The sequence below is a fragment of the Nyctereutes procyonoides genome, unplaced genomic scaffold (genome assembly GCF_905146905.1).
Source record: "Nyctereutes procyonoides isolate TBG_1078 unplaced genomic scaffold, NYPRO_anot_genome, whole genome shotgun sequence".
NCBI classification, from domain to species: Eukaryota; Metazoa; Chordata; class Mammalia; order Carnivora; family Canidae; genus Nyctereutes; species Nyctereutes procyonoides.
In genome coordinates, this window is record NW_026575136.1 from 13,905,585 (window position 1) to 13,933,577 (window position 27,993).

At 39.0% G+C, this 27,993-nt stretch overlaps 1 protein-coding gene across 1 annotated transcript; it reads left to right on the top strand.

The window, feature by feature from the left end:
- The first annotated feature begins 10,046 nt into the window (after positions 1-10,046).
- LOC129495396 (tumor necrosis factor-inducible gene 6 protein-like) lies at positions 10,047-27,978 on the top strand. The gene is given in 7 exon segments (XM_055302851.1): positions 10,047-10,204; positions 14,196-14,333; positions 16,106-16,191; positions 16,193-16,268; positions 20,017-20,245; positions 22,261-22,301; positions 27,318-27,978. Coding segments are annotated over 7 exon segments (834 nt in total). The 5' UTR covers positions 10,047-10,110; the 3' UTR covers positions 27,488-27,978.
- Positions 27,979-27,993: the final 15 nt, after the last annotated feature.

A 27,993-nucleotide genomic window follows, 5' to 3' on the forward strand; every position in this document is an offset into this window, starting at 1 on the left:
ATTCAACCTCATTGTTTTAGGATCTACCTGAGGGAGTGTGAAAACATTAGGGCTAAAGATCGTACCTCAACATTTCTCGCACTTTTCATATTTCTGTCCTTTTGCATTGGGCTCTGAGATTATTTCTCTTTTCAACCCTCCGGCCCTTTTTCAGTTTTCACTTGTGTCCATTCTGCTATTCAGCTCACCTACTGAGTTTTTATTTTAATGATCACCTTTAACATTACCATCATCATCCACTGTTCTCTTGTCTAATATTCTGCTCTTGTTTGATGATTATAATCCACTCTTATCTCTATAAATTGGGTTTTCTCAGATGTTAGTTTTGTTAGTTGAGTTCAGTGCTTCTATTTTATGGTTGCGGTTTTTGCCTCTATGGTTGGTGATCTTTGGTTTTCAGCTCATTCTGTGTCTCCGAGATCCCGTGTTTGCCAGTCTGAGAACTCTGCTTCTGTTCAACAAGTCTGCACCAGTTATTGCTAGGAAGAGGTAAAATCTGATGCATATTGAAAAATGACAGTAGTTTATCTTCTGTAAGTACCGGCTCCCCTCCCTTTCTGGGGTAAAAAAAATCACCCAGAGGACTGCCCTTCCTCTGGCCAAGTGTCCACCCTCACTGCTCCAGGTAGGTGGGAACAGTTCTGGCTGTCTTCCTCTTGCCAGAATAGGGCTGACTTGGCTGGGAATTCTGGATGCTTCCCCAATCACACTAATGGTTGCTGCAGGGATCCTCTCTATTTGTTACAGCCATTGCTATGCATTCAGAGCAATACTGGAACTAATCCCACCTTTAATAGAAATACTTTCCTGCTTATGCATTTTTCTCTACTCAGCTAACCACATCTGTTTCTCTTTGGAGTTTTTCGAAATTTCTGATTAATGATGGCATTTTTTCCTGGTTTTAGGCCATCTATAAATAAATTTTTTCTGAATTTTTCCTTGTGTTGCAGCTGCAGAATTTCTAGAAAGAGGAAATGTAAGGGCTATAATCTGTTTCTATAGGGGAGACTTTTATTTCTTTTTAAAACAATTTTTTAAAGAATTTTATTTATTTATTCATGAGACACACACAGAGAGAGAAAGAGGCAGAGACACAGGCAGAGGGAGAAGCAGGCTCCATGTGGGGAGCCTGATGTGGGACTCGATCCCAGGACCCGGGGGTCACGCCCTGAGCCGAAGGCAGAGGCTCAACTGCTGAGCCACCCAGGCATCCTGATAGGGGAGACTTTTAAATCTAATGGTGTGCATTGGATACCCATGTACTGTTGAAACATGGGTAAAAAATTATTTTAAAAATCTGTATATGTTTGAGTGCTTGTGTGTATTTTTTAAAAAGATTTTATTTATTTATTCGTGAGAGACACAGAGATAGAGGCAGAGACACAGGCAGAGGGAGAGGCAGGCTCCATGCAGGGAGCCTGATGCAGGACTTGATCCCAGGACCTCGGATCATGCCCTGAGCCAAAGGCAGACGTTCAACCACCAGGCATCCCTTATGTGTATTTATTTTAAAATGTTTATTCTCCCAATAACACCTGATAGCAAGATATACCTTATATGGTAATACACACACACACACTTTGCCATTGAATTAAAAAGTCTCTTCCTTTAAAACAGATTGTAGTTCTTAAATCACTCAGGTAAACACACTTAATTGGTCTAAGGAGTCATAAAAGTTTACAAACAAGGGGACTGTCTGAGAGTCTTGGAGTTTGAGACAATTAAGAAACATTGTAGACAGTTTCTTGGCCCTTAAGAATTGTCCTCTAGCTTCCAGAATAACATTCAAAATCTCTTCTTGACCACTTCCCCATCCTATCATGCTCCCTTCCCCAGCTATACTAAAGAACTTGCCTCTCTCCACAGGAGTCCGCTGTTTTAGTTTCTGAGCTTCCCCGTGTATGCTTCTCTTTGCTTGGAACATGTTGGCCCTCGCAACATTCTCTCATCCAAATGCTGTTTAAAGACAATTCTTTGTCTAAAGAATCGGACTGCTAGTGCATTTATTGTGATTAGCTACCATGTTTCATCCTATTATAAGTAATATTATCTTCCTTTTCAAGCATGATATATGTGCCAGCCTCCTCTTGGTCCTAGGCCATCAGTATCTTGGAGTGTTGGCTGGGCAGTGACAGGGTATTAGATAGGTATAAAGGCTTCAGAAAAAAAGAAAGCCTTTCCCCTCGCCAGAAGATAGTACTATTGACTTTATTAATGATGTGTGAGCAAGAATCCACAGACTTGGATCTTAGTCCAGATTCCGATAAATAGAACCTTGACAAGTCAAGACAGTTAAAGTCCCTGGGCCTATGTTTCTACATTGGGAATGTGTCCTCTACATAAAGGTGCTAGAAAGAGGCTCCCTAAGCTCTCTGCCAGGTTTCAAATTAGATAACAGGGCCAGTAAATTTGGCTTGTTAAAAAAATTCTAGGTTAATTTAATTTTAATTACTCAATGACACTGTCACATAAATACTCAAAAAAATTCTGATGTAAAACAATGTCCCTCATGAATCTTGGAATTATTCCTTCTCATCCTTTACACCGTTTCCCAGTGTTCCATGATATGACCGAACCACTAGTTATTTAATCATTCCTGTGTCTATGGACATCATGTTTGCTTCTAATTTGTCTTCTTATACACAGTGCTAGAGTGAGCATCTTGGTTAGATGGTGTATACTTTTTAAGGTATCTTTGCTTTGCTTACAGCAAAAAGTCTGTACTCTGTACTTTGTCCTCAACATAAATTGGCTAAAACAAAGTCTCCTGTGTATGTAGATAAAGGTCCCCTTAGAAGTGACCTAGAGAATAGTGACAACGTGTTTTCATTTGAACATCATAAGAAATCTGACAACTGCAACCTAAAGCTAAATGGACATAATTACAGTAGTGGTCCCTCAGAGAAGGATGTCAGGACATGTAGGGGGCTGACTCTCTTGAGGTTTGGGCCAAGGCGAAGCACTGAATGGGGCTTAGAGAGGGGAGTAAATCCTTTTAAGAACCCCAGGACCTCATAGCAAGGGGGATCACTTGGTTTCTTGAGTCACTGGAGCCATAAAGACAGGAAATGAGAGACAACCCCTTATTTTCCTCTGTATATAGTATGGGTCTATGAAAGAAACATAAGTAACCACTGGCCAGAACAAAAGGAAACCTAGAAGCTTCTCTTTCCTGCTAGTATAGAAGCTGCTGAGGGAGATCATTGACCTGAATAGTCAACATTAGTGACAGAGAAGCCTTGGACCAGTGGAAGATGGTACCACAGAAGAAAATAGCAAAAGGAAAAATGAAAAGACTAATCCTACTGAAAATGTCAAATAGGCCAAGAAAGACTGCCTTCAAATGCAACAGGAAATCTATGTAGTGATGCTATAGTCCATACTTCCTGTGGTCCTCACAAGTACACTTAAGGGGGTGGTATTACCATATCTCATTGGACATATGAAAATACAATGACTCAAAGAGGTCTCTCCTTTCTTCTTTCCTTCCACAAATATTTGTTCACAGTATGACATACCAGGTACTATTCCTGGCACTGTGGATATGGAGGTAAGGTCCCTACTTTTGTGAGCCTATATTCTAGTAGAACATGACAAATAACAAAACAAATGAATGAAATTATAAATTAATACATAAATAAGAAGGAATATTGGATTGCAACAAATTTAATGAAGAGACTTAAAATAGGATAGTATGGAGGGAAATTTTTTCAGGTGATGAAAATTCTCTATATCTTGATTGTGGTAGTTACAGAATTGCATGCATTTGTCAAAATTCATAGAATGGTATACCTTATAAAGGGTGACTGGCCATATGTAAATTATATCTCAATAAACTTGACCTTTAAAAAATAGGATCCTCCCCAAAAAGTGACAGGAGGCTACTTTAGATTGAGCAACAAAGGCCTCCCTAAGAGGGTAGTAATTATTTTGAGATTTGAGCACAAGAAAGATGAAGGGAGAGGTCATTCCATAGAAAGAAAAGAGTAACTGCAAAATCCCTTTGGTGGGAATAAGCTTGGCACATTCAAGTTACAGCTGGGTGGGGGAGGCTGCAGATGTGGATGAGAACCAGAGCAGGGTGGGGTTAGAAACCAACATCAGGAGACTGATATTATTTTCAGTGCCACAGGAAATAGGTTTGTAAGCAGGGGAATTACAAGTCCTGATTTATGCTTTTAAAAGACCACTCAAGCTGCTATGCAGAGGATAACTTGTAAGGGAACAAGAGTGGAAGAAGAGAAATAAGATTTTTTTTTATAATAGTCCACACAAGAGACTATGAGATCACGGACTAGGGTGGATTCAGATAGAAGAAGGTATATAATAATATAGACCAATAGCAATAGACCAAGAGCAATAATACAATATGATGGTATTATATTGATTAAGATAACAAGTACATCCCAATCTCTATAGCTTGACACAGTAAACTTGTGTTTGATACTCCTGACTGGAGCACTTCTCTCTATCTGGTCACACAGAGCACTGGGCTCTTCTACCTTCCAACTATACTTCCCGCTAGGGCCATGGAAGTCCTCATTTAGTCATCAGATGCAAATGAGTGACTACTTGCTGGATATTCCTATGGGTCTGGTCTGAAACTAGTATACATCAAATTAACCCACACTCTGTTAAGTAGAACTTAGCCATCTACTCCATGCACCTACTCGCCGAGGGGGCAGAGAAATGTAGCCTATGACTGTGCCCAGACAGAAAGGGAACCTGGTTTGGTTATCATCTAACAATCTCTTCCACATGGAAGCGGAGCAAGAGAGGAATCAAGGAGGAAGAGAGGAATCAAGGAGGAAGTCTTGGACTTCTCTCACTAGTGATGCTTGGTAACTGTGGTGAAAGGACATCTGGGAGACATGCTGGGTTCCTCTCCTTCCTTTAGCCCCACCTGTTGTACTAAAAGAAGGGATGATGAGTGGAAGGAGACACAAAGATCTTGCCCATAGTAACGGAACAGAACATAAAGGCAGAGAAGGAGGAAATTATTCCTCCTTCAAAAGTGAAGCTGTCCCTGATGATATAGATCCTTCTCTTTGAAGAAGGCTGCACTCACCTAAGTGCAGTGAATCTTTCACTTACCTGAAAGATTTTAGGTCAACACAAGGGGATTCACAACACTGGTAAAATGCCAACCAGGTGGTCTCTATGTTTCCAACAATGAGTTCTGTGGTCGTCTCACTGAGTCAGGGGAGACAATGGGGTGGGGAGAAGGAGGTAGAGTTTCCAGGTCTTATCAGGTATAAGGAGCAGTGTGACTGGAATAAATGCATATAGGGGAACACCTGTAAATAACCTTGGAAGGCAGATCATAGGCAGATTTGGGGAACTGCGTTTTGTAAGGAGGTGGGATGAGGAGAAGGATGTTAAGTAAATAAAATTTTACCTCCATCTCCTTGTTCTTCTCTCCTCCTCTTCTTCTTTGTCCTTCTTATCTTAATTTTTGCATCTGAACGTCCACAGACCCCCAGTCTTCTGAAATTATCCTTTGCTTTAGTACCCATATAAACTCACTTCTTCCTATAAATCAGGAAAGATCAAGTCATGCTAACAGTAGGAACAACCCCCCCCAAAAAAAACAATAAATGTTCATATTTCATTCATGCTACATAACATAACATCAGGAATTAATGAGGGATACAAGTGATGGAATAGCCACCATCTCAAATGTTTTCTTCCACGTGGGCCAAGGGAAAGGGTTCTGGAGCATCGGCAATCAAGTGTTTGGCTCTGAGATAACATATATCATTTCTGATCATATTTTATTGGCCCAGAAACAATTGCATGATCCCACCAAACCCTGGAAAGCCATAGAGTACGTGCTGCCAGAAGATGGAGAACCAGAAACACTCAGTGGGCATTACTACTGACTATCACACCATCTACCTATGGGAAATCCAACGTCAGGTCTCTTTCAGTGTCATATTCACTTTCTAAAAGCTTTTTGATATAAAATAATTAAATTTTTCTCTTTTCCATATATTTGCCATTGTTCAGTGGAGGCCCTATCCTGCTCACTGGCCCTGTAAAAGTTGGCAGCCTTCCACTTGAAGATTCTTAAGTATTTATTGAATTAATGAGTGGAATGCCACATATATTATTTTATTTTATTTTTATTTATTTTTAAAGATTTATTTATTTATTCATGAGAGATGCAGACTGATAGAGAAAGGCAGAGACACAGGCAGAGGGAGAAGCAGGCTCCTCGCAGGGACCTCGATGGGGGACTCGATCCTAGATCCCCGGGATCATGACCTGCACCAAAGGCAGGTCAACTGCTGAGCCACCCAGGCATCCCTATTTTTTTTTTAAGAGAAGAGAGAGCACATATGCAAGCTGGGGGGAAAGAGGGGCCCAAGGGAGAGGGAAAGAGAGACTCTTAAGCAGACTCCATCCTCAGCGCAGAGCCCAACACAGGGCTTGATCTGATAACCCTGAAATCATGACCTGAGCCAAAATCAAGAGTCAGAGGCTTAACCGACTGAGCCATCAGGAACCCCCATATTTTATTTCTTTAACCTCATTCTATGCCATGCATCAGAATTTCTCTCTCAAAAAAAAAAAAAAAAATTCTCTCCAGTTGTTTTAAATTAGAATGACCTTAATCTCCATTATTGTCCTTATTCCCGCACTAGTCCATATGAAGATTTTAGGATGGGTGAGGCATTCCTGTAGCATAATTTCACAGCTTTACTGGAAATGTTCTTAAAGATGTCTTTCGCTAACATATTTTGTAATTCACTGAGCTCCACCCTTTCCTTTTCCTCTTGTTTTTCCTTTTTCTTTCCAAGATTACAAAATATAATCAATAAATGATATAATTTATGTTTTAGTTTTCATACTATGGCCAAAGAATTGCATTTTCCTACAACATTTTGCTATTCAAATCCAGTCTTTTTAAAAGTATAATCAGATATGTATGAGATCTCTTGAATTTGTTTCTCTTCCCTCTTTTCCTTGTCTTCCCCCATCCACATCCACCTGACATTTCTCCCTATCTTTTCCTATCAGCTGAGACTGAGCCTATAAAAATAAAATCTTAATATGCCTCCTCTTATCTTCTGACAGATATCTAAAATTCTATTTTAGAGTCTTTTTTTTTTTAAGTTTGTGTAACAGTGACATCACTAAACCACTGTGCTGGCTTAGGAGATCTCAAGCTTGTTCAGTGCAGGCTTAGACCAAATCAGATGTAGAGGTCTCTCCATCCTGTTTTTAGGTATCTGGTAGCTGCTTTGATATATGGGTATTGGAACATTGTGGAAAAGCTACCAAAAGGGGAGCTGCCTCTGCCAAAAAAAAAAAAAAAGAAAAAAAAGAAAAAAAGAAAAAAAAAGAAAAGAAAGAAGAAGGAAAGAAGAGGAAAAAGAAAAAAGAAAAAGTGTTGCTGGGCTCTCAACCAGTAACTGACAGGAGCAAGAGGGGCCACTGCACACCTTGGGATGGGCCAATCAAGAGATTGGGGCAGGCAGGTGTGGCACAGCATTGGTCTACAAAGGTAGACCATTTGACTGGTAATCTGTTGAGCCCCTGAAAGGAACTTTTTTAAGAGAAAAGTGTGTCTTCTCTCCACTCCCCATACACGTCCTGGGTAGTTCTAAGAGTTGGGCAGGGGATACCTACTTATCTTAGGCAACTTCCAAGGTAAGTTCATAAGCCACACTCCCTTTGCTTCTTCTTCCCGCACTTGTCCTCCCCTTAGTTCCCACTCATACCCACTGCATCTTTTCTTTTCTTTTCTTTTCTTTTTTTTAAAGATTTTATTTACTTATTCATGAGAGACACAGAGAGAGGGGCAGTGACACAGGCAGAGGGAGAAGCGGGCTCCATGCAGGGAGCCTGATGTGGGACTCGATCTGGGGTCTCCAGGATCACACCCCAGGCTCGAAGTCAGATGCTCAACCACTGAGCCACCCAGGCGATCCCCCACTGCATCTTTTCTATAGAAAATCCTCATCCGAGCACTGGGTTGGCAGTGCTGTATGTTGGCAAATTGAATATTTGTAACATTCTGTATGTTGGCAAATTGAACACCAATAAAAAATAAATTTATTATTAAAAAAAAGAAAGAAAGAAAATCCTCATCCACTTCTTTTCTTTCACAATAGAAATAGAACAATAGAACAGTCTGACAATAGAAATGAACACTCCCTCAAAACCAGAGACCACATCTATTAGGCACGGTTTTCAATTTGCTTGATGAAAGGGAGGGTAGGGTTTCCAAACATTGTATGGAGGTAAGGGGAAATATTTGTATTTTGGGGAGTTGGGGGAGAGGAAATGAAGTCCTCTACCTGGATTGGGTTAATCCATCAAAGCAATCATTAAATTTTCATGTTAAAACAACGTTCATACCTTCCTATACTTGGGGCTTCATTAAAATGCAAATAAACAAAGATGTTGTTGTTAATTATGTGACCTAAGTAAAGATTAATTTCCAACCCCTTCCTGAGAGTGACTTTTGAGTAAATGAGAGCCAGGGGAAATTGGGTATTTCAAAGAAATGTGGAAAGGGCACAGCCGGAAATATGTGACCAGGCAAAGAATGAGGAAGCTGTGATGGTTGTGCTGCAGCCTTCCTTATGTTATATTTACTTCCTAAACCACAAACTTAAAATACTCATATAATTCTACTTTCCAGAAAAATGTCATGGTTTGTTCCTTCCAACTATCCATTCATCCTGTTCTCTCTGACCACGGCTGTGTTCCTCACAGTCACACCCACGTGGTCTAGACTATATCCTTTTTTGTACCAAACTGAAACTCTCTAACCCTCTCAGTGAGCTGGGATACAATTCCCTCATTTCTCATTTGTTGTGGGGCCAAAATAGAGATTTTGAACCCTAATAATTTTATGCATACCTCAGCGAGCATCCAGTGAATTTTGCGTCCTCACAACTGCTGTTTCCAGGAGAGATGAGAACAAGCCTTCAATGTTCAGTGCAAAGACACCTAGGGGATTCCAGGCTAACTTCAGACCAGGCAAGTCCAGAAAGTTGGCATTTTCGAAGGATTCCAAGTCACTGGAGGGACGAAGAAAGCACGAGAGAAATGAATATGAAAACAAATGGAAAGCAATTTGGCAGCAAGAATAGAAAAACTAAAACGTTGCCCCCAAATGGCTGTCAGTCAACAGGAAATGGCACTAGCATCAGAGCAATGGGGCTATCGCTAGATCCACGGACCCTCCACAAAAGGAGTGGAAAGCTTGAGCTATTTTAAGGTATGCTGACTTTACTACTAGTAATTATCACCTTTTATTTTGATCACCTTCAAAGTTAGAGTGGGGGGAAGCTAGGGTCATGTCTTTATTAACTCTATCTACCCCCCTCAATCCCTTTTCCCCGATCTTCAAGAAATTTGTGTTATATAATAAGGTACCCCAGAGCTGCTGGGATGTGTCCTAAAGCTCTGAGATGGAGCTACTTTTCTGGAAGTTGATGTATTGACCTGCTGACCACAATAAACCAAGGTCTGCAAGAGATTCACCCCAGGACACACACAGACAGAGGGTAAAGACATCACTGGAGACAGCTTAGGACTTAGGATCTACCAAACTATGTACACCTTTGTTTTAAATTTCCTCTACAAGCTTGGCAATATTTAAGAAAATTACAGTAACATTACCAGTGTCAAGTTCAAGATGAGTGCTTGACCCTGAACCCCACGCTCTATAATGGACTTACTGCAAATAAGACATTCAGGGTTTTCTCTTAAAATTCCTACCAAAGTTTTCTGTTTTTGTTTTAATCACTGCTGAATCTACAGCGAGTTACACAAACTTCTTAATTGAAAAATGTCTGTGACAGACTGAATGAACCACTTTCCAAGTACATGAATTTTAAAATGTAGATGATCATGCTATATCCTTAATTTTGGTTGCCAATGCAAATGAGTCAGAGGATTTGCTTCAGACACTGAGTTAATTGTGTAACTCTACAGTGAAAAACCCCATTGGAGAGTACTTGCTGACCTCACAGTTGAAAAAAACCATTTAAAAGATGTGGAAACCAGATGTTTCAGTCACATTTCAGCCTCTGCTTGGAGAGCTTATCCTGAGCAGCCTCTAACAGGCTATTGCTTCTCTACAACTAAGATATGATCATCTTTATTTCCTTATTTGTCTTGCTGTGGGAAGAGGCGCATGGATGGGGATTCAACAACGGGATTTTTCATAACTCTATATGGCTTGGTAAGAAACTTCACTCATGAGCTTCTTATTGGGGGCGTTACTTCTTTGAATTAGTGGAGAAGTGAGTCGAAGGAGAAAAGTAAAGTTTTCTGTTCTGTTCAAGGCTGCTGTTTTAAAACAAAATGCTGAGGAAAAACAGCTATTGGAATGCACGTGCCTTTAAAAAAAAATGACTGTTCTTGCTTTCTAAAGTTAAAAAATAGTTTTTTATAAAGTGAACTATTCAGTAGAAGTTAATATTTATATTCCATATGAAAAAAATATTTTTCAAGGCAGATGTGATGGTATATAGTATGGAAAGTTGAGCAAAATAATAACACCGTATTTTGTATTTACTTCAATGCATTTGCATTCAGCTTTCATAGCAGGTAACCATACCAGAAACATCACAGGTAAATTGGGATATACAATGATTTTATAATCATGTGCCTGTGTTCTCTGACCTGTAATGGATATCTTGCTTTTTCCAAACATCTTTGGACTAGTTTGATGCAAAGCCACCTTGTAATACAGAACAAATGAAGAAAAGCTTGTATTTCTGAATGGAGTCTCACCACTTTGATTCCTCTTGCTTGAGCTATCCATATAAATACTTTTCTACCCCTTTTGTTAGACAAGGAAAGTTTCTTGTGTTGTTTTGTTAAATGTAAGGAATGACAAGCGCCTGTGAATATAAACAATAGACCAAAAAAGGCTAAATAGGGAAAACTCAAAATACCCTGTATGGCACTCTAAACTATGCTTTCTCAGGCCACAAATTAATATTGCTTTATGTTCATCACTGTGTTTGATTGTGAAAAAAATTTTAATCACTCAAGAAGAAAATCGACAAATTCTTGTATAAAATAAATACAGAGAAACCAAAATTAACCTAGATCTTGGTTTTATGCTTGCCAGGAGGCACATGGCTGTGGAATATTTTCCCTTTCAGCATGTGTCTCTCTGGAAATAACTGCAGCCATGCGGATTTCATTAAAAAGCTCGATTTGCAATGCACAGCCTTGCCCCCTTCAGCTTGAGCCAGTGAACTAGTTTCATGCTGAACAGTGCAATCCGTTTGACCAAGATGGGGTCTGGGACTTTCTCGAGGAGTGAACAAGTCTCTTTGTTTATTTCCCTTGCACATCCCCAAACCTAAGAAATATACACATTTGTTACAAGTGGAAAAAACTGCCATAAAGCTGGTAAGATTTAAATCCATATGCACAAACCTTGAAACGCCGTCAAACTCTCTAATGATCAAGCAATTTGGAGCTGTTGTTTTTTTTAAGTGATGCTGTATATTACAAAAATGTGAACATGGACAATAGAAGTTCTGTCCTAGAGGTAGAGAGGAGCGTACCCAAATGTTAATAGTATGCTGCAAATCTGAGGCTCAGGGTAATTGCAAATTGCTTCAATCTGGGACAAATTATTGACCAGTCAGCCTAACACAAATTGTTTACAGTTGGTTAGGTCAATATGGTATTAAGAACCATTTAGAGAAGGAAGAGAGTTGGGTAGGAAGGTAGGAATCTGCTAGTAACTATCACAAAACAAAGCACCTTAAGCTTTTGGTCTCAGTTCTATACTAGTAAAATGAGAAAGTCAAAGCAGGGGACCGCTAAGGTTCATTTTTAACTCTGGCATCTTCCGGTTCCTTAAATAGCAATTATGATTCCTTAATAGTAAATTTTTTAATGATAAGGACAAGACACTTCAACTAATTTACATAGATTATGAAAATAAAAATTGCTCAGGTAAGCAATTCTTTTCAGCCATTGTATTGAATCTTAAAAAAGAAGAACAAGTAACATTATCTTGAGCTCCTACTAGGATCCAGAAGTTATGCTTGCAGGTTTTAATGATTTACATATTCCAAAGCTATCATTATTCCCATTTGATAGATGAGGACACCGAGGTGTTTGTACAAGGTCACAGAACCAGGAGGAGAAACTAGAGCCAACGTGCTCCTGTCGTCCCATGCTAACAGGAGAACAAGGGTTGGTTAAAGACTCAGTTTGAATGAATGACTGTGGGCTATAAAAATGAATAAATTATTCCTTCTGAAAGGTAAAACTTTTAAAATTATGACTCATTGTACAAAGGACCAGCTTAGTAGTTTAAAATTCTGAATTGAGGAATACTTTCAAATAAATGTGTGCTTAAAATTGTCAAACACATACGAGATTTCAACTGTCCAAAGGCAAAATAATAGGAAGTTTGTTGCTCTTTCAGGAAAAATATAGAATACGATTTAATGAATTTAAAACGCTATCATAAAATGCTAAAATGAATGAATAAATAAATAACATGCTAAAATGCTACATTTCCACCATTTAAATTACTATCTTACTACTAGATGAGTTCTAGGACTCGAAGTTTAAGAAAAATCACCTGGACGAAAGCTTAAAATTGTTTTTCAAAAACCTGTTAATTAATTTCTCCCTATGAACATCACATTTTGATTAGGGAGTAAAACACAAGGAAATCTTAGTTTGAGAAACATGTGTTAAATTAATTCCTACTGGTAAAGACCAGATAGCCTATATTCTCAGGGAACATACACAATTTTAACATTTTTGATCATCTCTGATATGATACAGGAGAAAGCTCAACACATCTCCTTTTTCTACCAAAAGTCTTAGTACTCTTATACTTCAAAATAAAGGCGCTTCCATTGCCTGCCCACTCGTGTCCGGGTCGCCTGAGACCAGGACTCGATCCACAGCACTTGGCAAACTGCATGGCATATTTTCAAAATAACCAGATTGGAAACCAGCCACAGTTTGGTGAAGGAGGCTTCACCACACGAGGGGCTCTAGGGCAGGAGGCGACCTTCGGAGGACGGGGAGCTTTGATGTTCCTTGCGTCCCCTGGCCTTGAGCATCCGATTGACCATGGTCTTCGGTGCATAAGTGTCGGGACTTTACTGTGAAATGTGGGGACACCTCGCAGGCCTCAGGGGCAGGACAAGGGGGCAGCAGCACCTCCATGAACGGCTGGGTGTCGGCCTCGGCCTGGGGGCCGTGTCTTGCTGCGGGCCCAGGGACCTGTGTCTTCCTCAGGAGTGACCTTATGGGTGGTGGGCTGTCCAGGTCACAGCATCAAGATTTCATCACAATCTGGTCGTCTATACGGAACCACGGGTCACAGCACCAAGATTTCATCACAATCTGGTCGTCTACACGGAACCATTAGAGCTGGTGTTATGATTATTGTCCTGGAAAACGTCTCACGTTGTTTCTATGGCAAAGTGCACTCCAAACTCAAAACAATTTAAACAGTGATGTCCTGGAAGACAATCCATTCTGACTTACACCCTAAAATATGTTGGGAACGGCACGTAAACTAAAAAAAAGACAAACCAGATAAAGAATTTGGCAACTGGTAGTTCGCCATGCCCAACTTTTTCTTTGCTGTGTTTGAATCTATATTTTTTTTTCCTTAATGCTGTCCTTATTTGCTTGGGATTCCTTTACACCTTCCTGTAGTTTTTGATTTGTTTACTAAATTCTCAGTTATGTCGCATTAGTCACTTCCCTCAAACGGATATTTTGGGTTATTTTCTTCCACCTTTGTGAGCCTACAGAGCGGATCAATTTTCATTGGTTTCTCTTGCCCTACCCCCCCACCCCCCCACCCCCCCTACTGTTTACCCTTCCAAGTTCTCAACTGACCAAAAAGAAAGCCAAAAAAGTCAAAACTTTGTCACCTTTTGATAGTGCAGAAACACAGTGTTGGTTTGCAGCTTTCTTTCAGGGCATCAGTTCAGGAACATAAGTTAGCCTCCAGTTTCCTCTATGTCCTCAAATTTCTCTAAAATTCCCCTCATTCATATTTTCCCCCAAAAAGCTTTCTAACCATGAAACGTACCCACCCGAGGCCACTGGCCCAGGAAACTCCTTGGCAGGAACCAGGGCTGCGGAGGCTCCTGGGGAGGCCACAAGGCCCCTCGCTCTGCCAGGATGAATCCTACCTAGTGTGTTCACGGCCTTTTGTGAATTCGCAGAACAGGCAGCTGGCGTGTACCACCGGGAAGCACGGTCAGGCCGCTACAGGCTCACGTACGCCGAGGCCAAGGCCGTGTGCGAGTTCGAGGGCGGCCGGCTCGCCACCTACAAGCAGCTGGAGGCGGCCCGTAAAATAGGTAATGCATGTGACCAACGGATTTTCTCCTTTTTCACCCCCGGGGAGGGTGGGATCCCACCTTCCTGTGGCCCCTTCACAGGGTCTCTCTCCAGGGCTTCCAGAAGTTCTCGAAGCCCCCAGGACCTCTCTGCTCTCTGGTTCGGCCCACCTGCTCTGCCCAGAACCAGGGGGAGTTCTTAGTGCTCACCACTTATTCAGGGTCACAAAACATTGTGACCTAATAGAATTAGAAGTCAGAGGAGAACAAAGGCTCATTATCCCAACATCACTCCAATTCCTTCCTGATTTTAATGCCACTTCTATTCATTTGTATCATTGTTCTATCTTAACACCCGAGCCTGGGTTTCCTTAGATGTGAAATGTTATACCGTGAGAGTTTTTCAAAGAAATTTCTACCAGATGCTTGTTAGAAGAAATACTGAATTTGGTGACTTCTTTTTTTCAAAAAAAAAATTTTTTTAAGATTTATGTCTTTTGAGAGAGAGAGAGAGAGAGGGAGAGGAGAGAGAGAGAGAGAGTGCCCATGTTGGGTGGGGGGTACAGGGAGTTGGGGGGGGCAGCGGGAGAGGGAGAGTCACAAGCAGACTCTGCATTGAGCGAGGAGCCCCAGGCCGGCCTCCATCTCCCAATGCTGAAATCACTGCTCTGAGATCACGACCCCAGCTGACACCAAAAGTCAGATGTTTAACCGACTGTGCCACCCGGGCGCCCCTTTTCCCCGATTTCTGTAGGGTAAGTGGGAGAATGCAGTTGTACTTGAGGATCAAAAGAAAGATAAGCGGGTTGTAAGACGGCAGGAAAAAGAAACTGAGACGACGATGACCAGAGACCTGGTGCAAAGGCAGTGATTAACTAGTGCTAGTTCCTTCTTTTTAGGGAAAAAAAAAAATGCACCATGATCCATCTCTCCTGGTGGTTTTACGTGGATTTACAGGAGAATCCAAAAGGCCACCCCCATTCGGAACTCTCTTCTCCACTGAAGAAACCCCTTTGCTGATAAAAAACAAAAACAAAAAAACACCTGGCAAAGCTTATGCTGCTATTATATGTATTTCTCAGGACAAAAATAAAACTGTTCTCTAGAAATCTGCAAAGTCCAGCCAGCACATTGCTCAGTCTAGACCCACAGAGCGGTCGGGGATGCGGTACCTGGCACGATAGACACAAAGGCCAAGGCCATTGCTGGCTTCCCGGACCTTTAGTAGAACCGCTCCTGGATGGCAGCGGCCAATATTTAAACAGCCTCTGAAGCTGGGCAGGGAAAACAGGGCTGACGCTTTGTTCAGAATTAATGAGCACGTTTATCCCTATTCAAATTTTTAAACATATTAGCAAATCTTAATTGATCCTGGAATAGAAATTAATTAAATTATCATTTGAAAAATAATTATTTTCCAGGACTGATGGTAATTTCGAAAATTATTTCATGGCACTAGATAGGTCATTTAGGAAACGGAGCCAGCTCTGAACTTAGATTGTTTTCGCATCCATGGGATTATGATTTCCAGTCCATCTGCCTCTTTTTTTTTTCAAGTAAGACATCATTTTCTAGTAAAAGTCAGATGTTATATTTTATATGTATTCAAATTTTATTTTATTTTTTTTTAGAAAGCAGTTTTTCAAAATAATAAAAATAAAAGAAAGAAAACCATTTTTCTCCTTTTACCTACCTGGCTTAGGGCAGTTGAGAAGGGGCCACTTTTGTTAAGATGACCTTCACTCAGCTGAGGGGTTTACTGGTTAGTCCATAATCCTTTCCTTCTCTTGCAGGATTTCACGTCTGCGCTGCTGGGTGGATGGCCAAGGGCAGAGTTGGATACCCCATTGTGAAACCGGGGCCCAACTGTGGATTTGGAAAAAACTGGTATTATCGATTATGGAGTCCGTCTTAATAGGAGTGAAAGATGGGATGCCTATTGCTACAACCCACATGGTTTGTTAAAAATTATAATTTTATACTTTGCTAAAACCGTTACATGTTACTAAGAGGTTATTAAAAACAAATGGCTCCTTCTCCCAGAGATAAATCAACTTGGTGATGATGACTATTAATAACAACAACCATTTACAGAGTGATTATGCTGGGCCAGACACTGCCTCATACTCCTCATCTACACCATCAGCGTTCGTGATGACTCTGCAAGGAGCTATCGTTCTACCAATTTTATTTTATTTTTTAAAGATTTTATTTATTTATTCATGAGCGACACAGAAAGAGAGGCAGAGACACAGGCAGGGGGAGAAGCAGGCTCCCTTCTCCCAAGACGCAGGACTCGATGTGGGACTGGATCCAGGACTCCAGGATCACATCCTGGGCAGAAGGTAGATGCTTAGCTGATGAGCCACCCAGGTGTCCCAGTTATACCCATTTTAGAAATCAGGAAATTGGATAATTAAATAACTTACCCCAAATCAGATATCCAATAATTAGCAGGCAGGGCAGGATCCAGGATTCAGGTCTTTTTTCTATTCCTAACCACAAAGGAAAAAAAAAAAAAAAAGCAGGCTATAAACTTGTCATGGTTAATTAGCCCAAACAACAAAGTGATACTACCAAATGTTAACTGTTCAAAATTACCCCTTTGATAGAATGGAGGAAAAAAAGAGACCAAGTAAACTTTTCCCCTAATTTCTTTTTGTGTATAAATTCTTTAACTTCCAAACTAAGCAACCCTCACTCTGTGGTTTGTTTTCACAATTATATACTGGATATACTAGTTTTATTATATAGTATATTTTTATTTATATTTTCCCATGGTTGACTGTAGCTAGGAAAATTTTTAAAAGAAAATTAGGGACGCCTGGGTGGCTCAAGGGTTGAGTGTCTGCCCAGCCCAAGGCGTGACCCCAGGATCTGGGATGAGTCCCACATCGGGCTCCCTGCAGGGAGCCTGCTTCTCCCTCTGCCTGTATCTCTCATGAATAAATAAATAAAACCTTAAAAAAAAAAGAAAGAAAGAAAATTGATTCAACATAATTACTATAAAGAGCTATTCTTTGTTCATGTTCTTGGAGAAAAAATAGATTGTTCTTTTTTGGTGCATTTCCCCCAGGAGGATACTACAAAGAATTACAATATGTTACCAAGTCTTCCTCACATTTATGATCCCAAGCATCCTCAGGTGTTGTCCTGTGTCAATCTACCTTATAAGAAAGTCGCTATAGTGAAGTTACAGTGAGTTATAGTGAAGGTCTAGCATATTACTATAGAATTTATTATTTAATGATATTAACCATTGAAGAGCCATTTCTCATGCTTGTAACTAATCTTTATCTCAAATTAATCTGTATTCTAAGTAGAAAAGAATTTAACCTAGAGCCATCATCTATGCCCACTTAAGACAAAATATGAATAAATATGTATAGTGCATTTATGCAGGACTATAATTTTCAAATCACCTTGACATACGTTAAACCTATGTTATATTTAGTTCTCTATTTATTATTAATAGTTCCCATATCTTCTCTTCCTCCCTCTTCCTTTTTCTTCAGTATATTTATACAAGCAGGCTTCTTTTTACTCCCAAGAGTCACTTTTATTTCCAAGTATATTCTCTGATTCTTCCTTTGCTTGATAGACTTTAGGATCCCTGAGCATCTATTCAGTCATTTCCACAGGTCAAGATCTAGGGGAGATGAAGAAGTGCTAGTGGAAAGTTCCTTACAGTATTTCCTTGCCCTTTTATAAGAGCGCCACCTTAACTGACACATTTTTATAAATTGCTTTTGCTTCTCAGACAAGCTGAATCCTTTTTTACTCTGGGAATATTTGTACCGAATCCTGGGAGACTTATTCTTACTCAATTCTCAGCTTACTTTTGGATTCAGTGACATGCTGATTTTTTTAGGATGTGGTGAGCCTGAGCTAGCCCTGGGAGAGAAAAGTTCAATGAAAAATAATTGGAATGAAAAAATCATAATGATATCATAAAAAGAAACCAATGATTATAATTAATCAATAAAACATAGAGCTGGATAGCTAAATAGACAACCAAATAGCTCAATATTTGAATTGTTTCCTTATCTTATGGGATAGACAGCGGAGATAGGATGGTATGGGACAGAGCAAATCACTGCAAAAACTGGCACTGTACATGCTTATGTACACATATAATCTAAGTATTATATAATATTCAAGAATACAATAAGAACAGCTTACGTTTTACCTAACACCCTTAAGTTATCTTTGATGTTGCTATCCTTTAATAGCCCTGTGAGGTAGGTTATAGGAGAGGCACGATCATATTTACTTTACCAATGAAAAACTTGAAGTATAGAATAGTCACAGAGCTCAGACTAGATCCCTGACCTTCCTTAGTCCTCTAACTTTCTAAGATCCTGTTCGGCCCTTGGGGAGATAAGCTTCCTTAACTTCTATGGCATTAAGAATTCTAACACAATTTTTTTAATAGCTATTTGAAAAGATAATACTCTTGGAAAAAGCCTCTGACTGATATAATGAAAAATGTCTTCGAATGCTACCACAGTCCCCATCACCACCGACATTCACATTATTTTTGAGTTTCCAGATTGATCTTTTTTTCAAGACATTAGACACTTACTTGATCTGAAATTGAAATTAACCAGGGCTTCTCCATACATTTCCCACCAGGTCACACTATATAATCACAGGTTCTGGCAGAGGTTGTTTGATTGTTTGTTCTCATACCAAGTTATAAGGCAGGACGGAAATCTATAAAATGATAAATGACTTTAAAAAACCAAACATGAAAAAGAAAAAAAATTAAAAAATAAAAATAAAAAATGAAAAACCAAACATGAATATCTCCATCAAATCCTCAAATATTAGGATTAAGGTGATAATTTAAAACCAGTGAAAGGCATATAGAATGGTTATAAATTATTCCTTTAACTGGATTAGAATGACTTTCAAGGTCCCTTGTGATCCTGAAATTCTATAATGATTTTCCAAACAGAATTTTTCTTTTCTTTTTTTTTTTTAATTTTTATTTATGATAGACACAGAGAGAGAGAGAGAGGCAGAGACACAGACAGAAGGAGAAGCAGGCTCCATGCACCGGGAGCCCGACGTGGGATTCGATCCCGGGTCGCCAGGATCGCGCCCTGGGCCAAAGGCAGGCGCCAAACCGCTGCGCCACCCAGGGATCCCCAAACAGAATTTTTCTGACTCATTATCCTACGTGTCCAAGTCTCTGAAGATACAGTGTTGACAAAACAACACAAAGGACAAAATCCCAGCCATCTTGATTGGGCTGTTGGTAACATGGGTATACACAGTCATCAAAATACATGAGCATGTACACATGAGACCTGCATTCTTTTAAAAAAATTTTATTTTTAAGTAATCTCTACACCCAGTGTGGGGCTTGAACCCACAACCCTGAGATCACTGAGCCCTGAGATTTGTGCATTCTAAGCTAAGAAGATAAAAAGCAAAAAAAGTAAATAGGAGCCCAATTAGTTAAATTGCTATTTTTTTTCTTGCTATTTTATCTTTTAATTCAGTCTATATTCATTTGAAAGAATTTAGTGATGAATAATGAAAACATTCATTCTTTAGCTGTAAGAATACATATTTAACATATCATTAAAAGTAATAAATAGGAGCTAAGACGTGCATACAGCTTAAAACAGAGGTTATATTTCTTCTAATGCTTTGTTTTCTTTCTTTTTTTTTTTTTTCATTGTATCCATTTCAGCAAAGGAGTGTGGTGGAGTCTTTACAGATCCAAAGCGAATTTTTAAATCTCCAGGCTTCCCAAATGAGTATGATGATAACCAGATCTGCTACTGGCACATTAGAGTCAAGTATGGTCAGCGTGTTCACCTGAGCTTCCTGGACTTTGACCTTGAGGATGACCCAGCCTGCTTGGCTGACTATGTTGAAATATATGACAGTTATGATGACGTCCATGGTTTTGTGGGAAGGTATGTGTTTCCCATATAAAGGAGTTAAAAATACCTCCAACGTTTTGTTTGATATTTAATTTTCTTTAAGGTCCCCACAGTTATCGATTATCTAGTATTTCTACTTCCCTGCAACACCATATCCCTTTTAGCAAAGATTTTTCTTCATAGGTGACGCCAGTCAGCTGCTGCATGTTCTTATAACTAAAACAGTGACAGCTGACTTTTGATTACTGTTAAGTTGTAAGAATCAAATAGTCTATTTAAAAGGACCTCAGGGCATCTCAGTCAGAAAAGCATGCAACTCTTGATCTCAGGGTCTTGAGTTCAAGTCCCATGTGTGGTCTAGAGATTACTTAAACAAAACTTTTCAAAAAAAAAAAAAAAATAAAAAGACCTCAGAATTCAACTAACAAAAGCAGGAAGAAGACATGTGAATTGAGAAGTTTGTTGGGGTTTTTAAGTATTGTAATTACTATCAACCTCCTAAAAATAATTATAAATTCAGTAACAATTGCCTTTCTTCTGTGTACAAAGCATTGTGTTAAGCATTATAAATGTAAGAATTAAGCAAAGTATAGCCCCTTCTCACAAAATTTACCTAAACCTGTACATTGTCTTTAAAATAGCTTTCTCTTTTTTTTTTTTAAGATTTTATTTATTTGTTTGAAAGGGAGAGAGAGAGCAAGAGATGGTGAGGGAGAGCAGGAGGGAGAGGCAGACTCCCCACTGAGCAGCAAGCCCAATGTGGGGCTCGATCCCAGGACCTGAGATCCTGACCTGAGCCCAAGGCAGATGCTTAACTGACTGAGCTAACCATGCACCCCTAAAATAGCTTTCTTTGCCACAAAAACAAGTGCTCCTTTCCTCAATATTTCTATCTTGGTTTTTCAACACGCTGGGACACAGTTCTGTGTTGCCATCCCAGATCTTCAGTGTAGTTTAAACTTTGTCTCACAAAATATTACAAATCAGAGCATATAATTATGTATTTTATTTATTTAGCCCCCTACCAAATAACGCATATCTGAGACTATCCATTATTAATAGACTATCAGTTATCAATTTTCTATTATCCATAACAATAATTAAATGAAAGAAAATAGTAGTGAGGACACTTAAAAATGATACACTCAGTAGTTTGCTGTGACTTTGAAACGTGTAACTTAAAAAAAAAAGAAATGTGTAACTTAACTACAAAGAGAAACGAAGGCACTTCTTGCATAAGTGAACAATGATTTTTGGAGGGAAATTCTTTGTTTTATCTTGCTGCTATGGGGAAAAATACAAATAGTCTTAAAACATAGTTTGAAGAAGAGATGAAACAGGGTTGGAGAAATTAAGAGCAAAGTATTTATTGAAAGAATGGACATCCTACCTTGAGAATCAAGGTGACATTTTCATTCTAAACCTAGTTTCAGAAATCAGTTATAGCCCTAGATAAAATCATATACTGTTTTTTTAAAGGTTATCAATAGACTGATTTGTTATTTATTGGATTTATATTATGTGATAAATCCGTCCCTTTTGTGTAATGTACAGGGAGTTCCTTTAAAGTCATGATTCAGATAAAAATCAATCCCTCTTGTGAAGTCCAATAAAATTTTCCACATTTAGATCAGTCTACTCTAGAATTCAGATTATTAATACCATCAGCCATCCACCTAGTCCTCTTTAACCATGAAGAAAACTTTATGGGATAATCAGAATCAAATTTAAAATTTTTCCAAACAGATTAAAATTGTCTACTACACAAATAGTTTTGCAAGTACACAGGGTAGAAATGCCACATATTCTTTTTTAAGAATCTCATATATACTGAGGTTATTTCAAACAACCAACTTTGTTTTAATCCCTCTTTTCCCCTTACAAATTCAAGTTTAAAAAAAAAAACCAAACAATAGAAAGTTATAAAATAATAGAAAAAGGAGCCATTGCTTAGGAAAATAAAGCACTTAAATACAGGTCAGAGCCATGTCCAGTAGCTGTGTAATATTCTTTTGCGTGACTTCTCTTTTTTAAAAATTTCCTTTCAGGTACTGTGGAGATGAGCTTCCAGAAGACATCATTAGTACAGGTAATGGCTCTAAATTGAGGTGTAGGACTGGGATTTGTTTTTCCAGTGTCACTGAAAGTGAAGAACCCAGTACTTATTACTATTTCCTTTATTAAAGTTGAGAGAACAATTGGGACAGAGGTAGCTCACCAGCTTGTAAAATGCAGTGTTTCCACTTAAAGACTAATGTCAACTCCTTACACTAAAAATGTGTAAACTCATCAGGTGCAGGAACACAGTCTGAGATGGTCTGGAATCTGCAAACCCCCGAACACTGCTGTCGGTTATGACGTCCATAAAACGTGGTTATAAAAGACCAAATGTTTCATCAGTAAAGGCTTGAAAAGTATTTTCAAAAGTATCAAAATTTTAAAAAATACCTTCTGTCACTGAAAAAATTTTACATCACACTTAGTGCATTTGTATCTTAGTACAGCACTCCCCAGAGGCTGTGAAGAACACAGCTCCAGGACACATTTTGAATAGGTGTTGCATGAGAAAAGAACTCTAAGGTCAAGTGAATTTTGGAAAAGTGGGTTTGAACAATGTTAAACTGGTCTCTTTATTGGAAGATGTCAGTGAGCTTTTAATATGCTAATTATGCATAGTAAACTTCAAAAGGCCAGTTATGGTTGGCAATGAGCTCCAGAACTTTTTAACTCCTGTGAATTTTGTGATTTGGTTCTTTTTTTTTTTTTTAAGATATTATTTATTTATTCATGAGAGACATGGAGAGAGGCAGAGACCCAGCCAGAGGGAGAAGCAGGCTCCCTGCAGGGAGCCGGATGTGGGACTCGATCCTGGGACCCCGGGGTCACGCCCTGAGCCAAAGGCAGAGGCCCACCCACTGAGCTCCCCAGGGGACCCATTGTGACTTGGATCTATGCAATGTGCCTGGAGCAATGAGCTGGTAGTCAAATATATTTATTTCAATAAGCAATACTACTGCCATTGGCCTATACGGATATTTTCTAGCTAAGAATCTTCACTTTCTTGGGTGTTCTTGTTTTTTTTTTTTTTTTTCTTTCTATTTCCACCCCCAGCACTGGTAGTTGCCATTCTTACTTGCTCTTTTTCCTCCAAGTCAAAAAAAAAAATGATCATAATGTTTTTGCAACTAAAAACAACAAAATACACTGCATTGCAATTTCTAAGTAGTCCTTAAGCTCAAATACCACTAGCTGAATTACTCCCACACCCTAGCCCTGAGGTGCACGGAGTTCTCATGAAATTCTCATTTATGCGTCATTATTACAAGAGATGGAACTTCTTATTCAGTCCTTGAATGACTAATGCTAAAAAAGCTATTCATTCTCTGTTAGCATCTTCCTAGTAAGGGCAGCCTATTAAATTGTTTATCTCATTCTTTTCTTGAGAGCATATTTTACGTTAACAGAAAGTTACAGGAAGATAGGAGCTGTAGGAGGTAGTTCAGGGGGTGAGAATTCTATTTAAAAAAAAAAAAAAGAAAGAAACGGAGAATCAAAGCCTGAAACTTGACATTTTACTTGTTTTGTCTAAAATAGAAAAAACTTACTGCAAGTGTAATCAAATCAGTGTTTTTCTAACACAACTGCAAGGAATTGAAAAAAAAAAACCCACACAATTTATTATTCAGAGAGATAAATCAACACACAGAACAGAACACAGTTAAAATAGCCAAAGATTCAGCAAAACAGCAAAAGGAGGGAATTGATACCAAGTAATAGAAAAAGTTTTAAAATATATTTGAAGCATAATCCAGTCAAGGATATACTGTTAACATTTTGATCTAGTTTTCTTTTTAAATATGTGCTTATTCACTCCAGGAGATTTATATTAAAAAACAAAATCAGAAAATGAATGAACTAAAAACTACCCATAAACTACACCACTTTAATAAAAGGTATATGAAGTAAGAATATGCCCACTCTCATCTCTCTGCACCCAAGAAAGGCAGTGAGTGACTGCATAGTGGCCATTGCAGGTGTTTTCCTATATAAACAGTATTTACACAGATATCATGGACATATTTCCAAGTCAGCATACAGGATGTAGATCATCAAATTCATTTTAATGATTGCCTACAGGTTGCCGTACGGATGTACCAACATTTAAAGTCCTAAAGATGGTTTTTCTGATTTCCGTTTTTGGGCCATTTCACCGGATATTTTTAAACCTCAACTTTGCAGTGCTCCTTTTTTTTTTTTTTTTTTTTTTTTTTAAGAGTAGATTCCTAGAAGTGAAATTCTGGAAGCACAAGTGATTTCATTTTAAGTGTCAGTAGATGCTGCCAAATTGGCACTGGCCCTACAGTGCCACTTTGTATATATTGAGTAACCTATGAAATGTTACATTTTGTTTGTTTGTTTGTTTTTAATTTAGGCAACTCTTCCAAGTCTGAGGAAAGTGTAGTGGATAAGAGCACATAGTAGACTGCACCAGGCTCAAATCTGGTTCCACCATGTTAGCTTTGCACCCTTGGGCTAGCTACTCAAACCGGGCTCTCTATGCCTCAATTTCACCTACAAAATAAATATTTTAATAATATCCACCTCATAGTGTTGTGGGGAATAAATGACTTAATAGATGAAAGGCACTTAAAGCTGTGCTTGGCAAAAATGAGCATTCAATGTAGGTGGGGTTTTTTTTGGGTTATTTGGGGGTTTTTTTTTGTAATGAATTCTGGATCTGTGATGTGGATTAAGAAGACCTTTCCCTGGTGAAAAAGAAAAAATATTCTCATATTTTATTTTATATAATAACATTTTCCTTTTTATTTTTAAGCACAGCTTGGTCTTTATTACAGGTAAAATGCATTTAAGCACTCTGTGTAAGGTAGGGATTTAGGGTTGTGGCTTTGTTTCTTGCAACATAAAGCTTATTGCCCTAACATCATTTATAAATAATCCATCCATATTTCATTGGCTTAAACTGCCTGACATTCTCCTGTAATTCAGTGGCCATTCCTTCTATAAGGAATAGCTTTTTTTTTTTTTTTAAGATTTTATTTATTTATTCATGAGAGACCCAGAGAGAGAGGCAGAGACACAGGCAGAGGGAGAAGCAGGCTCCATGCAGGGAGCCCTACGCGGGACTCTATCTTGGGACCCCGGGGTCATGCCCTGAGCTGAAGGCAGATGCTCACCTGCTGAGCCACCCAGGTGTCCCAAAGAATTTTTTTTTCATTTTTTAAAAGAATATCTTTTTTTAAATAAATTAATTTTTTATTGGTGTTCAATTTACCAACATACAGAATAACACCCAGTGCTCATCCCATCAAGTGTCCCCCTCAGTGCCCGTCACCCACTCACTCCCACCCCAGCCCTCCTCCCCTTCCATCACCCCTAGTTCGTTTCCCAGAGTTAGGAGTCTTTATGTTTTGTCTCCCTTTCTGATATTTCCCACACATTTCTTCTCCCTTCCCTTCTATTCCCTTTCACTATTATTTATATTCCCCAAATGAATGAGAACATACACTGTTTGTCCTTCTCCGATTGACTTACTTCACTCAGCATCATACCCTCCAGTTCCATCCACGTTGAAGTGGTGGTGGGTATTTGTCGTTTCTAATGGCTGAGGAATATTCCGTTGTATACATAGACCGCAGCTTCTCTATCCATCAACTTTCGATGGACACCGAGGCTCCTTCCACAGTCTGGCTATTGTGGACATGGCTGCTAGAAACATCGGGGTGCAGGTGTCCCGGCGTTTCACTGCATCTGTATCTTTGGGGTAAATCCCCAGCAGTGCAATTGCTGGGTCGTAGGGCAGGTCTATTTTTAACTCTTTGAGGAACCTCCACACAGTTTTCCAGAGTGGCTGCCCCAGTTCACATTCCCATGAACAGTGCAGGAGGGTTCCCCTTTCTCCACATCCTCTCCAACATTTGTTGTTTCCTCCCTTGTTAATTTTCCCCATTCTCACTGGGGTGAGGTGGGATCTCATTGTGGTTTTGATTTGTATTTCCCTGATGGCAAGTGATGCAGAGCATTTTCTCATGTGCTTGTTGGCCATGTCTATGTCTTCCTCTGTGAGATTTCTCTTCATGTCTTTTGCCCATTTCATGATTGGATTGTTTGTTTCTTTGGTGTTGAGTTGAATAAGTTCTTTATAGATTTTGGAAACTAGCCCTTTATCTGATATGTTATTTGCAAATATCCCCTCCCATTCTGTAGGTTGTCTTTTAGTTTTGTTGACTGTATCCTTTGCTGTGCAAAAGCTTCTTATCTGGATGAAGTCCCAGTAGTTCATTTTTGCTTTTGTTTCTTTTGCTTTCGTGGATGTATCTTGCAAGAAGTTACTGTGGCCAAGTTCAAAAACGGTGTTGCCTGTGTTCTGCTCTAGGATTTTGATGGAATCTTGTCTCACATTTAGATCTTTCATCCATTTTGAGTTTATCTTTGTGTATGGTGCAAGAGAGTGGTCTAGTTTCATTCTTCTGCATGTGGATGTCCAATTTTCCCAGCACCATTTATTGAAGAGACTGTCTTTCTTCCAGTGGATAGTCTTTCCTCCTTTATCGAATATTAGTTGACCATAAAGTTCAGGGTCCACTTCTGGGTTCTCTATTCTGTTCCATTGATCTATGTATGCGTTTAATGCAATCCCTATCAAAATACCATGGACTTTCTTCAGAGAGTTAGAACAAATTATTTTAAGATTTGTGTGGAATCAGAAAAGACCCCGAATAGCCAGGGGAATTTTAAAAAAGAAAACCATAGCTGGGGGCATCACAATGCCAGATTTCAGGCTGTACTACAAAGCTGTGGTCATCAAGACAGTGTGGTACTGGCATAAAAGAATATCTTTTAAAACAGAATACACAAAAGTTCCTGAAGGACAGATTGAAGGGCCAGGGGAGAGAATAGGACAGTCTCTCCCCCTGCTACAGGCGGCAAAGGAAGCACTGACTCTACAGCTTGAGAATCCAGCTCTGAATTCCGGGAGTCTGGTTCACGAATTTTTATATTCTCCTGTAAGAATGAGGAGTCTTTGAACTGCCAGCTAAATCAAAGCAGAGTAACATCTTTGTTTTTTTTGTATTCTCCTCCCCAGGAAATGTCATGACCTTGAAGTTCCTAAGTGACGCTTCAGTGACAGCGGGAGGTTTCCAAATCAAGTACGTAGCAGTGGATCCTCTATCCAAATCCAGTCAAGGAAAAAACACAAGCACTACTTCTACTGGAAATAAGAACTTTTTAGCTGGAAGATTTAGCCATTTATAAAACAAAAAAGGACACTCAGTGTTTATGTTTGCATCTTTTGGAAGCCCTTTGATCTCACTTTTATATTATTATTAATAACATTTATTTATTATTTTTCTAAATGTGAAAGGCAATATCTGATACTTTGGGGGAAATTGGAAAATACAGAAAGCTTTAAATGAGAAAACAAAATCTCTCATAATCTTACTGCATAAAAATAACAAGCATTAACATTTATATATCTGTTTCTTTTAGTTATTTTTTAATTTGTGATATATGTATCTATACGTATTTGTATTTGAAATTTGGGGATCCTGGTCCGTGAACAGTTTAATATCTTAGTATTTTTAACCTTGAACTTTATGGTTTGAGGATTTTCCCATATCATTGAGTATTCTGCAAAACAGTTTGAACAGCTGTAAAATATTCCATGGTATGATTGCTCCATACTTTATTGTAGGAATTTTATGTTGCTTTCATAAATATTGCTGCAATAAATATCCTTGAACATATGTATTTGTACAGCT